General features: G+C 39.2%; 1 protein-coding gene across 1 annotated transcript in view; it reads left to right on the top strand.

Moving 5' to 3' along the window:
• KMO (kynurenine 3-monooxygenase) overlaps positions 1-7212 on the top strand; it is a 68501-nt gene extending 61289 nt beyond the window's left edge. The window contains 5 exon segments of the mRNA XM_061382526.1: positions 3368-3450; positions 4636-4737; positions 4826-4885; positions 6877-7014; positions 7017-7212. Coding sequence (XP_061238510.1) covers positions 3368-3450; positions 4636-4737; positions 4826-4885; positions 6877-7014; positions 7017-7079 — 446 coding nt within the window. The 3' untranslated portion in view covers positions 7080-7212.
• The last annotated feature ends 6482 nt before the right edge of the window (positions 7213-13694 follow it).

Genomic DNA, 13694 nt, shown 5'->3' with positions numbered 1-13694 from the left:
CGCAAAGACTCAGACACAACCGAAGCGACCCTGCGCCCATAGATGCAAGACTTTTTTGCCTGTGGCAGCTCTGCCCCAGTGAGAGTTGAGTGTGAAGGTGGTGCAGCTGCTTGGCTTGTGGGGACCCTGGCAGCACCAAGTGTGCGGGAACATGGACTGCCTCCACCATAGGAGTTATGGTCCTAACAGTCTTGTTTTGAGCCTCTAGTAGCTGACAATCAGTAGGCCTCTTTGGCCAGTCTTTCTCTGTTGCTCTGTCCATTCAGGTACTTAGAGGGCTCCCTTACCTGGGGTTGTTGTTCCATGCATCAGGCACATAGAGGGGCCCCTGTGGCTGGGGTCCTACTCTGTAGATCAGCGGCACATCAGTCACTTAAAGGAGCACCTTGGGCGGGGTTCTGCTCTGTAGTTCAGTGCGTCAGGCTTTTGATGGGCCAGCCTCTCTATTGTTCAGCTGCTGATGCTGGTGTGTGGAGAGAGAGAGGCTGTGGTGATGGCTCCGCACCCTACGTGTGACTCAGCAGTATTGCCTTGCTTCCATTGCTGCCTGGCTTTCCTCTACAGGCATTTCCCACCACAGTTTCCTCCCTCATATCCCCTTGATCTGTCTTTCCACAGTCAACAGTAGCCCTCACCCTGGGATTGCTCCACAATCCCTAAACTTCAGCTCCCAGACACTGCGCCTTGCAGGAGACCTGTGTCCTTCTCCGAGGTATGTATGGCTGCAGCAAGGACTGTCTGATGCTCATTCCATTTCAGCTGCCACAGATCAGCTGTTTCACTCTCAGCCTTAAATGTTTCTCCTTTGACTCAGACAATTGCCCCGATGTGGGGATCGGACCCCTGCTTCAGTGCCCCCACCCACTGAGGGCAGGTCCAGTCCTACTAACACTCCTGTTTTTTCCCCTAGTTCCTTCATCCTACCAAGTCTTGCGTGATTCTATATACTCTTTTCCTTTGGTCAGGTACTCCTGTCCACTCTCAGCTGGTGTTCTGCATGCACTTCTGTGTCTGAAGGTGCATTCCTGATGTATTCTTGGAGAGAGTTGTACTCCATGTCTACCTACACCTCTGCCTTCTTGTTTTCTCCAGATTCCTGTCTTGACTTGCTAACTTATTAGCCCTGTGACCTTGAACAAGTCACTTTATCTTTTTAAAGTCTCATTTTTTTTCCATCAATAAAATGGGGATAGTACCAATTTCAGAAAGCTGTGAAGGTTAAATCAAATGACTTGTGTAAAGCATTTTTTTTTTTTAAGCCTGATTCACAGATACAAGCTAGTGGTTATTAGTGGGTAAAAGGGTAAGGTGAGGGGCAAACCATGAGGTATAAAATAAATAAGCTACAAGGATATACTGTACAACACAGGGAATGTAACCAATATTTTATAATAACTATAAATGGAGTATAACCTTTAAAAATTGTGAATCACTATGTTATACCCTTGTAACTCATGTAATGTGACTGTGACTGTTTGTGTGGGCTCAGTAGTGTTCAACTCTTTTGCAACCCCAAGGACTGCAGCCTGCCAGGCTCCTTTGTCTGTGGACTTTCAAAGTGGGTCACCACTTCCTACTCCCGGCTCTTCCCAACCCAGGGATCGAACCCCAATCTCTAGGGTCTCCAGCATTGGCAGGTGGATTCTTTACCATGGCACCTTCTGGGATATTGTACATCACCTATCCCTCAAGAAAAAAAAAAAAAAAGTTAAAAAAAAAAAGGCTGGAATAAAGTAAGCTCAGAGTAAAAAGAATTTTAAGTGTTATAGGGTGTCAGTGAACACTATAGTATCTGAATCTGAAAAGATTATGTATTCTAGGGTAAATTTCTTCTGGATTTCTTACTTCCTTTCCCAGTTATCTCACTCAGATGCTCAGGATCCAGAGGCATTTTCTTTCCTCCCTTCTTAGCCCTTGTGTGATTAGTTAGCATGTGATGACAATGGTGGAGATAGACTGAGAGCTTTTATAGCAGAACATACTGTCAATATTGGTTTTAGTTATAAGAGATAGATAAAACTAATTATCACAATAATAACTAAGATCACTGAACATGTAATATGTGTTGGGGATCTTGCAAGGTTTTTTTAATGTATTATCTCATGAAAAACAAGGGGCATAGGTACTATTCTTGTGCCTGGTTTACAACTGAGGAAATTTAAGCTTAGAGTTTACAACTTAGGAAATTTAAGCTTAAGTAACTTGCCCAAAGCCAAGTAGCTAGAAAGTGATGAAGCTGGGACTTGTACTTACGTGCACTCTCAGACTTTAGAAATGGCTTCCCCAAAATGGGAGTTGTTTGGCCCTGTGAAGTTATATCAATCATTACTTTATCAAATATTTATTCAGTATTTACCATATATCAGTTTAAGTTTTCAAACATGAGTAAAACATGGGGCCTTCCTCTGAGAGATAAGAGAATAATGAAGAAGCTAATGTTTAAGCTAACAAGGTGAGCTGAGGTGAGTGTTAGTTTCTCAGTCAAGTCTGATTTTTTGTGACCCCATAACTATAGCCCTCCAGGCTCCTCCGTCCATGGGATTTCCCAGGTAAGAATACTGAAGCAGATAGCTATTCCCTTCTCCAGGGGATCTTCCTGACTCGGGGATCAATCCCAGGTCTCCTGCATTGCAGGAAGACTCTTTACTGTCTGAGCCACCAGAGAAGCCCAAAGAGAAGACTGTTTCTACCTGGTTTAGAATCAGGGACATTTCACATGTGAGGTGAATGTGATAACCACACACTACAGAAACAGGTGACTTAGGTTCAAATGAAACAAATTTACATGGGGGTGGCAAGGAAGAACAAAAAGAAGAGTAGCAACATCTAAGGATTTGGAATCACTTTAAAGTCATTTATATGAACTGCTTTCCAACTGTGAATTAAAAAATAATGATTTACTAATCTAGTATATTTCATAGTCTTTATCATAAGCTTTGTTAAACTATGCGTGTGTGTGTGTTAGTTGCTCAGTCGTGTCCAACTCTGCAACCCCATGGACTGTAGCCCACCAGGCTTCTCTGTCCATGGAATTCTCCAGGCAAGAATACTGGAGTGGATTGCCATTCCCTTCTCCAGAGGAGCTTCCCAACCCAGGAATCGAACCCTGGTCTCCTGCATGGCAGGCAGACTCTTTACCGTTTGAGCTACAGGGAAGTCTTATTAAACTATAGGTGATGGGAAATGTCCATGTGTTATTGCTCAGTATTCATGGATTGTTGGTCATACAGCTTTGTTGTCCATAGCTTTACAAGGTTAGAGAGAACACTGGTAGAGAATACACCATTTAATTTGAACTGTATAGAGTTCAGCCCATTTTTTTTACAGACTGTTTTGGGAAAGACATCTTATTTAACTTGGATTCTAGGTATGTGTCTTCCAGAATTCTCAAGACTTAGAATTCCAGATGACCATGCAATTTCAGACCTATCCATGTACAATTACATAGAGGTAAGTGAGAAGGTTTTGTTCTTTTCAATAAGATCATGCACTGATATTCTAACAAACATTCTTTAATTTTTCCTTGTTCCAGCCCCATCTCATGCATGCTGTGTAAGAATAGGTTCAAAAAGAAAACACACACACACAGAGCATTCCTTTTTACATGGTTGAGATATGAAGGCAGAGACAGTGATAATGACCCCCACACACCCTCTTCATCTGTATTTCAGGGACATTTAGAAGGTAACAAAAATGAAAAAGTGTCTGGTTTCAATATCTGATCATTCATAAGCTCTAGCCTTAGACATTTAGTAGAGTTAATAATACACTGTTTTAATGAAAGAATATTTTTGATATGAGTTAATATATTTGGAAAATTTAAGAGACATTGAATAACCTTCCCATTCTTAACATTATAAGCTGTGAACTTAAAGTAGCATTAAATAGTCTTTGGGGGATTTTGTACTGAAAGAAATACTTAACACCAAAGAAATTCACAGTCAGTAGATTAATACTCAGAAGAAAACCACAATTCCATTTTGAGCCAGTCACATGAAAACTCACGGTAAATGATTATGGTTATAGTTTTTCAATCAAATGAAAAAAATTTACAAGATAAATTTTTAGGAAGAGTGTAGCTGTTTTCCATCTCTCCTGAAGACAGAAATAAATAAAGTAGACTTCAACTTAAGCAGAATTTTTTCATGTGTGGTGAAGGTAAGCTTCTGTAAGCTTCTGGAATTCTCATTGAGATATCCTGCCTTGTCTTTAAAACAAGACAATTATAACATAAGATTTATCTTGAATATGGACTAAACCAAGAGGCATAGCTTTAAACAGATCTCTTCTTGCCAAAATAATGTTGCAAACTGACCAGGAAATAACAGAAATTAATCAAATCTTTGGGCTCACAGACAACTCACAGATTCATGCAAACACTTGCTGAAATAGAATTGACCCTCGAGCAAAATAGAGTTCTAACAGGTTTTGCATAATTGCTATACCTTTTCAAGTTACTGTCCTGTGACACTGGCTAAAAAGAAAATGACTGAAATGGATCGGAAGCAAGAATTTATTTGACTACTCTGAGTCTGGCTTTGTGGTGAATGGGAATGAAGAGTGATAATAAGTTGTAGTAAACAATTAAAGGTACACTTTAAAAGATTTTCTTTGAGACTCCTTACATTATTACAGATGCGAGCACATGTCAACTCAAGGTGGTTCATCTTCCGAAAGAACATAGAGAGACTTCTTCATGCTATTATGCCGTCTACCTTTATTCCTCTTTATACAATGGTAAGGTCTGGATTTAAGACTTTTCCTCATTTTAATCTTCTGTTTAGTCATTATAAAATACTTAAGAATACTTTCTAAACTTTTATAGGTCACCTTTTCCAGAATAAGATACCATGAAGCCGTGCTGCATTGGTACTGGCAGAAAAAGGTGGGAACAAGTTACACTTACTTGTAATTTGATATGTTGAAGTTTACAGTGTTATGGTTATGTTTACCTCAGACAAATATGGAAATAATGAAACAGACACCAAGTGTTTGCCTTCCAATAAAAAATGTCCTGGCTACACAGGTGACAGAATCCCTAATGAACAAAATTACAAAGAAGAGGCAACTCCCATTGCCTCTTAAGAGGCAACTCTTGAAGAGAAGAAATTCAAAAAAGAAACTGATGCTGACATTTCTAAACTTTTTATTTTATTTTAGCAGCATGACCTTTTACTTTTATTTAGCAGTTAACTTTCTTCATGCAATACTCCTATGGGTTTAACTTATAAAATTGGGCAAAATCCTTTAGGATTGACTGGTTTGAATATTCTTTGGAAGACCTGTTGCTGAAGCGGAAGCTCCAATACTTTCGCCATCTGATGTGAAAAGCTGACTCATTAGAAAAGACCCTGATGCTGGAAAAGATTGAGGGTAGGAGGAGAAGAGAGTGACAGAGGGTGAGATGGTTGGATGGCATCACTGACTCAATGGACTTTAGTTTGAGCAAACTCTTGGAGATAGTGAAGGACAGGGAAGCCTGGTATGCTGCAGTCCGTGGGGTAGTAAAGACTCAGGCACAACTTAGCAACTGAACAACAAGTACAAATGATTCTATTTCTGAAAAAAAACAAAACCAGTAATACAAAATTATATTTGTTCTTTGAGAAAAACATCTAAGTATTGTAGTAATTGTCAATGACTTAAGATGGGACTGCAATGAGATTCCCTCCAATACTGAGATTTCTATGATTTTAACATAAAAAAAAAGGACAAAGTCAAATTACTTATAAAACACAATCTAATTCCAATGTAATGCTATACCACATTAATTTTGGGCAGTCGACTCACAGATGCCATATATGGAGATTCAGATTCCTGATCTTCCACTGTGGAAATGTTACAACTTCATTGACTAAATAAATAGTTCTATTTAGTACGTAAACACTGAGCTAGGCATGGTGATGAACATGAGGCAGCCCCTACCCTTTGTATAGCTCAGAGATTAGTACAGGAAATGGATACTTGCAGTGGAGAGGCACTGCCCTTGAGGGGAATGGTCATAGACTCGGGGAAGGAGGGTGGAGGTTGAAAAAACCTCTCAGACATTCAGAGTGGCAAGTATTCGGTGGAGCTGGAAGAAGCTCATATGTGCGAGAATGACAAGAGAAGGGGCTGGAATAGCAAGTAGGACCTGAAACACCATGAATATTATTTTAAGGAAAATCGGAAGACAAAGGAGACTTGAAGTCTCAGGTGTGGATTTCAGAAAGATTACTTTGCTGTATAGAGACTAGATTGTAATGAATCAAGATTTATTCATACAGAGATGAATAAAATACGGTCCCTGCCTCAAAAAGCTAAAAGTCCAAAGGGGAAAGAGATAGCAAAAGGCAGTTAAATGTAGGACCATGGGTGTAATGTTAGAGGCCAGGATGATACGGGAATGCACACAACCCAGGCTTGACACCTTGGCTTGTATGGTTGATAGACTGTAGATGGTGAAGGTGCATCTTTGAATGTACATCTTCCAAGTCACAGAGGTTCACTGGACCCATCACTCTTCTTAGGGACACTTCATGCAGGGTCTGAGCAGTGACTAAATCACTTCTGGCTTCTTCCAAGACAGAGTTCATAGTTCTTTTTTTTTTTTTTTCAATTGTGGATTTCTTTGTGGCTGGACAAAGACTGAATGCTAAGAATTCTTTATACAGAACATGTGGATTCAGGAATTTCTGGGAAGAGAGAGGAGAGTGAGGAAGGCAGGAAGCTTCAAATTACCAGCCATTGCAGGACTTCACCTTGTGGTCATGCAATGAAATCTGTTTCACATTGAAGAATAAATAGGAAAGTAAACAATGCTGTTTAAAAATGAAGTCTATTTTCAAGATTTTAATCTCTGAACAAATAAAAGGAAAGTTCTTACTCTTTTTACAGGTGATAAATGGAGGACTTTTTCTCTTGGGAACGCTGATAGCTGTCAGTGGTACCTACCTACTTACGCGCTACAAATCACCGAGCCCCCTGGACTACTGGAGAAGACCATCAGAGTGGGTCACTTACTTCCAGAATACAGGACATGTTTCCCTGTAAATTCCTTGGAGTCACTAGAACAATTTCCCAATGTCACTAACAAGTGATAAAAAGATCCTGAAGTAGCAAATATTTGATTTCTCTGTAACCAAAACAGGAACAAAATCATGTTTCCATTATCATTTAATTCACTAATGGAAGATATTTATCAGCTTATAATCAAATTCAGTGTAGAATTTCTCTGCAAGTTTATTGTGATTATTGAAAAAATAACCCATCATTTTCAGTTGTAAAATGCAGTTTTCCCACAGCACTATTGTTAGGTCACATCATTCTAAATATAAAAGCACAATGACTAAGATCTCTTTCACTTCTCAAAAAGTAAGGCCCTAGAGATCTCAAGAAGTCACGATCATACTTTTCTTTAAAGGACTTAATGAAAATCATGATAGGATTGACTTAACACTTGAGACTAAAAGTCACAATTTGCCTAATGGATTAGTATTAATTGTACTTTTCATCACTTGGATGAAACTCACTCAAACACAGGGCTCAGATTTTCTTGCTAAAACTAGAAGTATAAATAAACAAAGGGGGCTTTCTCAAGAGTTCAGAATGAATCAGTTTTATTTCCCAGTCTTCAAATGCCAGTATTACCTTCTGAGGATTTTATAAGTTTATTTTTTTAATTAAAAAAATTTTGTGTTAAAAGTCATAATATAAAACATACTATTTTAACCATATTTAAGGCTATTAAAGCCATACTAAGTAAAGGTTAGGAAGAGTCTTATAAATTAAATATCTATATACATAAAGGTGGAAACAGTTTCATAGAAAGAGGAAGCCATGTTTATTCCATTTCAGAAGCAACTTATTAACATTCTTAAACTATATGCTGCAAAACCAGGGATAAACTTGATGTTTAAAAGTTCATTTAGAACACTAGATTGTGAATCAGAAAAGCAAAGCTCTGCTCCAAGATTCAATATAAACTAAACGTGTGACATTGGACATGTTTTTAATGTCTCTGGGCCTCTGTATTATTTCTAAATTATTGGATATACTATGTTAAATGCATTAATTATCTTACAGGAAATCATTATTCTTCCAAATCATGCAATTTTATATTTCTTTTGAGAATGTCAATAATTTTCACAGAAATACTAAAGTTTCAGAATCACTGACAATTAAAACAAGGCCTGGAAAAAAATTTTTTTCCTCCTAAAATCACCAAATACCTTCAAACTATATTATTCAATTTTAAAGAAATGTATGAAATCAGACAACTTAAATTTTTATGTGGAGAACTTTTGTCTTTTCTAGATTATATAGACATGCTCATTTTCACTGACAGTTGGAATTTGTTTTTGTTGTCATACATGATCTTAGGTTGTTATAACTTAGAGTATTAACTTAAATATGATTTAGAAATACAGGAATAAAGAACAATTCAGAGAAAACAAAAAATAAGTCTGTTTCTTCAAAAACAAAGCAAAAAGTTCATTTAGTGAATACTTTTTTTTTGGTTCTTCCTTCTTCAATAGGCCAACTGAATCACTTAGCAGTCTTTCAAGTGGTGGCTCAGACAGTAAGGCGTCTGTCTACAATGTGAGAGACCTGGGCTCGATCCCTGGGTTGGGGAGATTCCCTGGAGAAGGAAATGGCAACCCACTCCAGTACTCTTGCCTTGAAAATCCCATGGACGGAGGAGCTTGGTGCAGGCTACTATCCACGGGGTCGCACAGAGTCGCACACGACTGAGCGACTTCACTTTCTTTCAAGTGTGATTAATTATGAAGATGCAACACCACTTAGAATAGTCATGTAAGAAATAAAAATTAGGAAATGAAATGGTTCACTTACTTGCCTACATTGTCAAAGAAATCCTTGAGTCCTAACAATCCATGTTTAGTCTAAATAATGACTCATGAAAAAACAGCCTCTTCATGCTCTGACCACAATTTATGCAGTGGATTGATTGAAAAGCAATGAGGATTAAATAACACAGTTCATGAATACAGTCCTACAGTTACTTTCATTCTCTTTCAAATGTAGCTTTGTTTGGTTTTTGCTGGAACCTTTTTTCTAAATCTAGAATTCTTGGAAAATTATGAGAAATCACTAGGAGGAGAGGCTAATCCTACCATGTTCAGATTTGAAATGAAATAGATGGAGACATCTCTCTTCCATCAACACCGGCTTCACCATGTACATCCACTGCTAATGCATGATTACCTATAAATCTTGATCACCTTGAAATCCATCATTTGTGTGTGAGTGTGTTGCTTTTAACCATCTGAGCCACCAGCGAAACCCTTGTGTGTTGCTTTGCAATGGTATCTTCTAGAGCTTGCTCAGCAACAGTTTGTCTGAAGCTCCTCTTTATCATGTTACACAGAGCAACAGTCTTTGGTTTCACATAAAATTAAGGAACTGAGTTTCTTTTTCATTCTAGAATTGCCCCTTTGATAAATTTGATTGAGCAAACATTTGACATGACACTAAATAGGACCCAACACTACAGAAAATCCGAGATTTTCTAGCAATTTCACACATGTGTATGAAACAAAGTCATTTTAACTGCCAAGGATTTCTTTCCTTTTTTTTTTTTTTTTTTTTGAGAAATACATTATGTGCTTTGGAAAATTCAGTCATTTAAAAATATGTATTTGAAGTGAAAATTTCTGACATGTTAGAAGTTGATGGTGCCTGATACACACCTTGTGCCATAAATGATTTTCCATTGTATAAAGCAACCACTGAATTAAAAGAATCCGTCTCGCTCGATTACTCCCTGAGGTCAAAGAGTCCAAGAGCAATTCAGATTCCCTTCTGAATCACAAAAGTTCTGTTAATATTACATAGATGGGGAATTCCAAAATGGTCCTTATAATGATAGTCTAAATAGCATCTGATTTAAGTTCCATCTTTCATTACTATTTTTCAGTCCAATAATGGATGAACTTGGATTACATCAACCTTTGACCCATTGGTTCTGTCACTGTCACCCACTGATAATGATTCATCATTAGTGATGATAAAAATGATGGAAGAAGAGTTAAAAGTTCTTTTTTCTTTGGCCTGTCCCTGTCTTTCTTTGACTTCACACTGGATCTTAAACGCATTTCTCTCCCAACTGCAGATAGGTCGTTAGCCGGTATCTGGCATCTCAGCAGTTAGAAACATAAGAGCTGCAAGAGGGCTCTTTAAAACTCGGCAGGGAGAAAATAAAGTTGAATGTTAAGTAAAAGTCTGGCCCTTAACCTGGATTGACATCTAGGAAAATTGGATTAATTTAATTTGGGTTGTTCTTTTTTACTTATTAGCTGATGTGGAGTTAGGTGGTAATGCTCAGTCTACTTAATTAAGCCTGGAATTTAATGTCTTTTACTTATTATAATTCTTATTAACTTTACTACATAAGCCTCTTTCAATGCCATATAATATCCATAGATTCAAATTGCATGAACCTTCCATGAAGGCAGCTAGATGTGTTTCTTTAAGGCATTTTGAACATTAATTCATTCCACAAATATTCAATGAGCCCTTATGAGGTGAGGCAACTTGTGCTACAATCCGGGGATATTGCGGGAAGCAGAGACAGTCAAGGGCCTTCCTAGCAGAGTTTCAGCTTGGTGTACTTACTAATGTGCCTTTAATTAGGTTAAGAGTTTTTTCCCCTTGTATCAAGATTACATATCAGTTGGTAAAAATATACAACAGCAAACCAGGTTCAAATCCAGGCACCAAAGTGTCCTGAAGCAAGTAAATTTTAACTCCTTTGAACCTAGCTCATAAATCCATAAATAAAATAATATTAGTATCTATTTCATGGAGTTTTGCAAAGATAATGGATGTAATCTGCATAGTGCAGTAAGAATTGTAAATAAATTATTAACTTTGTATTTGTTATCATTACTAAACATAAAATGTTTTCTGATGTATTAAACTCTGATTTTAATAAAATTTTACCTAACAAATGCAAGCCTCTATTGGTAGGTCTTAGAATTGTTATTACAGTCAGTGGGAATATCCTACACATCCCATCCCAGAGTCTGGCTGAAACCAGGAAATATTTGCAACTTATGGCCTTTGGGGGCTTCCCAGGTGGTACTAGAGGTAAAGAACTCGCCTGCCAATGCAGGAGACATAAGAGATATGGTTTCAATCCCTGGGCTGGGAAGATCCCTTGGAGGAGGGCATGGCAACCCACTTCAGTTATTCTTGTTTGGAGAATTCCAGGGACAGAGGAGCCTGGTGGGCTACAGTCCATAGGGTTGCAAAGAGTTGAACACGACTGAAGCGACTTCTCACACACACACACACACGCCCTTTTTAGTTTACCTCCTCATCTCCCCACTCTTTGTTCTATAAAAGAAGCTAGCATCCCAACCCCAGCAAGATGGTTCTCTAGGACATTAGAAAGCCATTTTCTGGGACTCCTGGCTTTTAAAATAAAGTCATTAATTCCTCATCCCAAAACTTTGTCTCCCAATTTATTGACATGTTGTGTGGCTTGCGGAACAATCTTGGACTTGGTAACAGAAGTTCCTGCTATTAGTATTATAAATGTGTGGTGGCTGCGATTGTTGGTGACTCTGACATTCTTGTGTTGCAGGAAGCGGGACCCCTTCCAGGGCCTGAGAGTGGGCTCTTGTTTAACACTCAGAATGAATTGTCCACAGAGACTTGGGCTGACAAAGCAAGAGATTTTATTGGGAAGGGAAGCCCAGGCAGAGAGCAGCAAGGTAAAAGAACACAGGAGATTGGCTCTGTCATGTCTTGCAGTTTCGGCAATGGGATTAGTTTCCAGGTTGACTCTGGCTAATCAGTCTGATGCGGGGTCATTCCTAGGGGTGCATATACTGCTCATCCAAGATGCATTTCGGCGAGCAGGATTCTGGGAGGTGGTAGGACATGTGGCATCTCCTTTTGACCTTTCCCAAATTCTTCTGGTTGGTAGTGGCTTGTTAGTTCCGTGTTCCTTATTGGGACCTCCTGTCATAAAATAGCTCATGGAAATGATGACTTTGGTGCCTGGTCAAAGTGGGCACTTTCAGTCAGTGTGTTTCCCCTAACACCTGTTTACTGATATGGCAGCAGAGACCCAGTCATACTTCTTCATACTTTCACCACTTCTTCCTATGCCCTCTGTAACTCTTTCCAAAAGTAGTTGCTTGTCCCTATTGCATGTATGTAGAAATAAATAAGACTGGGTCTCTCTTGAGAAGTTCACTCTTCAGCAAGGCTGACTAGTACATAAATATACTGCTGTCGAAGGTGATACATGCCATGAGGGAGATGACTGGTGAGGGCCATGGGAATATACAAGAGAGAGAACCAGTTCAGAGGTAGGTAATAGCAAGTAGATCCTGATCTCAGCCCTTCTGAGGTGAGGAGGAGTTTAGAAAAGCAGGAGAGACAAAATGTTCCAAGGAAAGGAAATGGGCTCAGACAAAGAGGTAAAATAACATGTCAATTTCTGGGGACAAAAAATACTACAGTTGCCTGGAGCCTGAGGTGGCTAAAGGGACGGTGTGTGGAAAAAATGAGACTGGATGAGACTGGTGTGTGAAAAATGAGATGGCCATGCAGGACCTGAGAGTCAGCTCAGAGGCCTTATTTTTAATTATGAAGGCAATGGAACCCTTAAAGGACTTACTCTGGGTAGTGACGTAAGAAAATTTTCACTTGAGAACAATTAATCTGGTGGCAGTATAAAGTGAATGGATTAACAGGAAAGCAAGAAGAATTGATGCTTTTGAACTGTGGTGTTGGAGAAGACTCTTGAGAGTCCCTTGGACTGCAAGGAGATCCAACCAGTCCATTCTAAAGGAGATCAGCCCTGGGTGTTCTTTGGAGGGAATGATGCTAAAGCTGAAACTCCAGTACTTTGGCCACCTTATGCGAAGAGTTGACTCATTGGAAAAGACTCTGATGCTGGGAGGGATTGGGGGCAGGAGGAGAAGGGGACGACAGAGGATGAGATGGCTGGATGGCATCACTGACTCGATGGACGTGAGTCTGAGTGAACTCCGGGAGTTGGTGATGGACAGGGAGGCCTGGTGTGCTGTGATTCATGGGGTCACAAAGAGTCAGATGTGACTGAGCGACTGAACTGAACTGAACCGAAGAATAAAGAGGCCCAAGGAAAAGAAGCCCTTGAATGAGACAAGAGGATGGGGCCAGAGAGTCAGTAACAAAAATAACAGAGAAAGGGGTCCTAGAAACATTAAGAGCAGAAACTCACAATTAAGTGGGAGCTGTCAACAATGTCACAAGTCTCAATGCCACAGATTCCAGGAAAAAAAAAAAAAAAACCTGAAAAGTGTCCATTGGCTCTAACACGGGAGACCATCAATGACCTTAATGAGTGCTGTTTCTGCGAGAGTGTGGTAGAAGAAGGAATTGCCAATTTGCAATGGGTTGAGGAATAAATATGTGAATTTACTAAATGGCAGACTTTCTGAGGCTGTGACTCAACCTTATTCACTATGTATCCTCAGTAAATAGTAATTGTCTTCGCTTGGGCTTCCATAACACATTACTACTGAGTGGTTTAAACAATAGAAACTCATTTCTCACAGACTTGGAGACTGGGAAGTCTAAGATCAAGTTGCCAGTAAGGTTTTCATTCTGAGGCCTCTTTTCTTGGCTTGTAGATAGCCACATTCTCTCTATATCCTGTCAGTTGTGAGAGAGAATGAGAGTGGTTTCTCTTT

This window comes from Bos javanicus, chromosome 16 (assembly GCF_032452875.1).
Source record: "Bos javanicus breed banteng chromosome 16, ARS-OSU_banteng_1.0, whole genome shotgun sequence".
Taxonomy (NCBI): domain Eukaryota; kingdom Metazoa; phylum Chordata; class Mammalia; order Artiodactyla; family Bovidae; genus Bos; species Bos javanicus.
The sequence above is the reverse complement of the archived record's forward strand: the minus strand, read 5'-3'. Positions and strand labels throughout refer to the sequence as shown.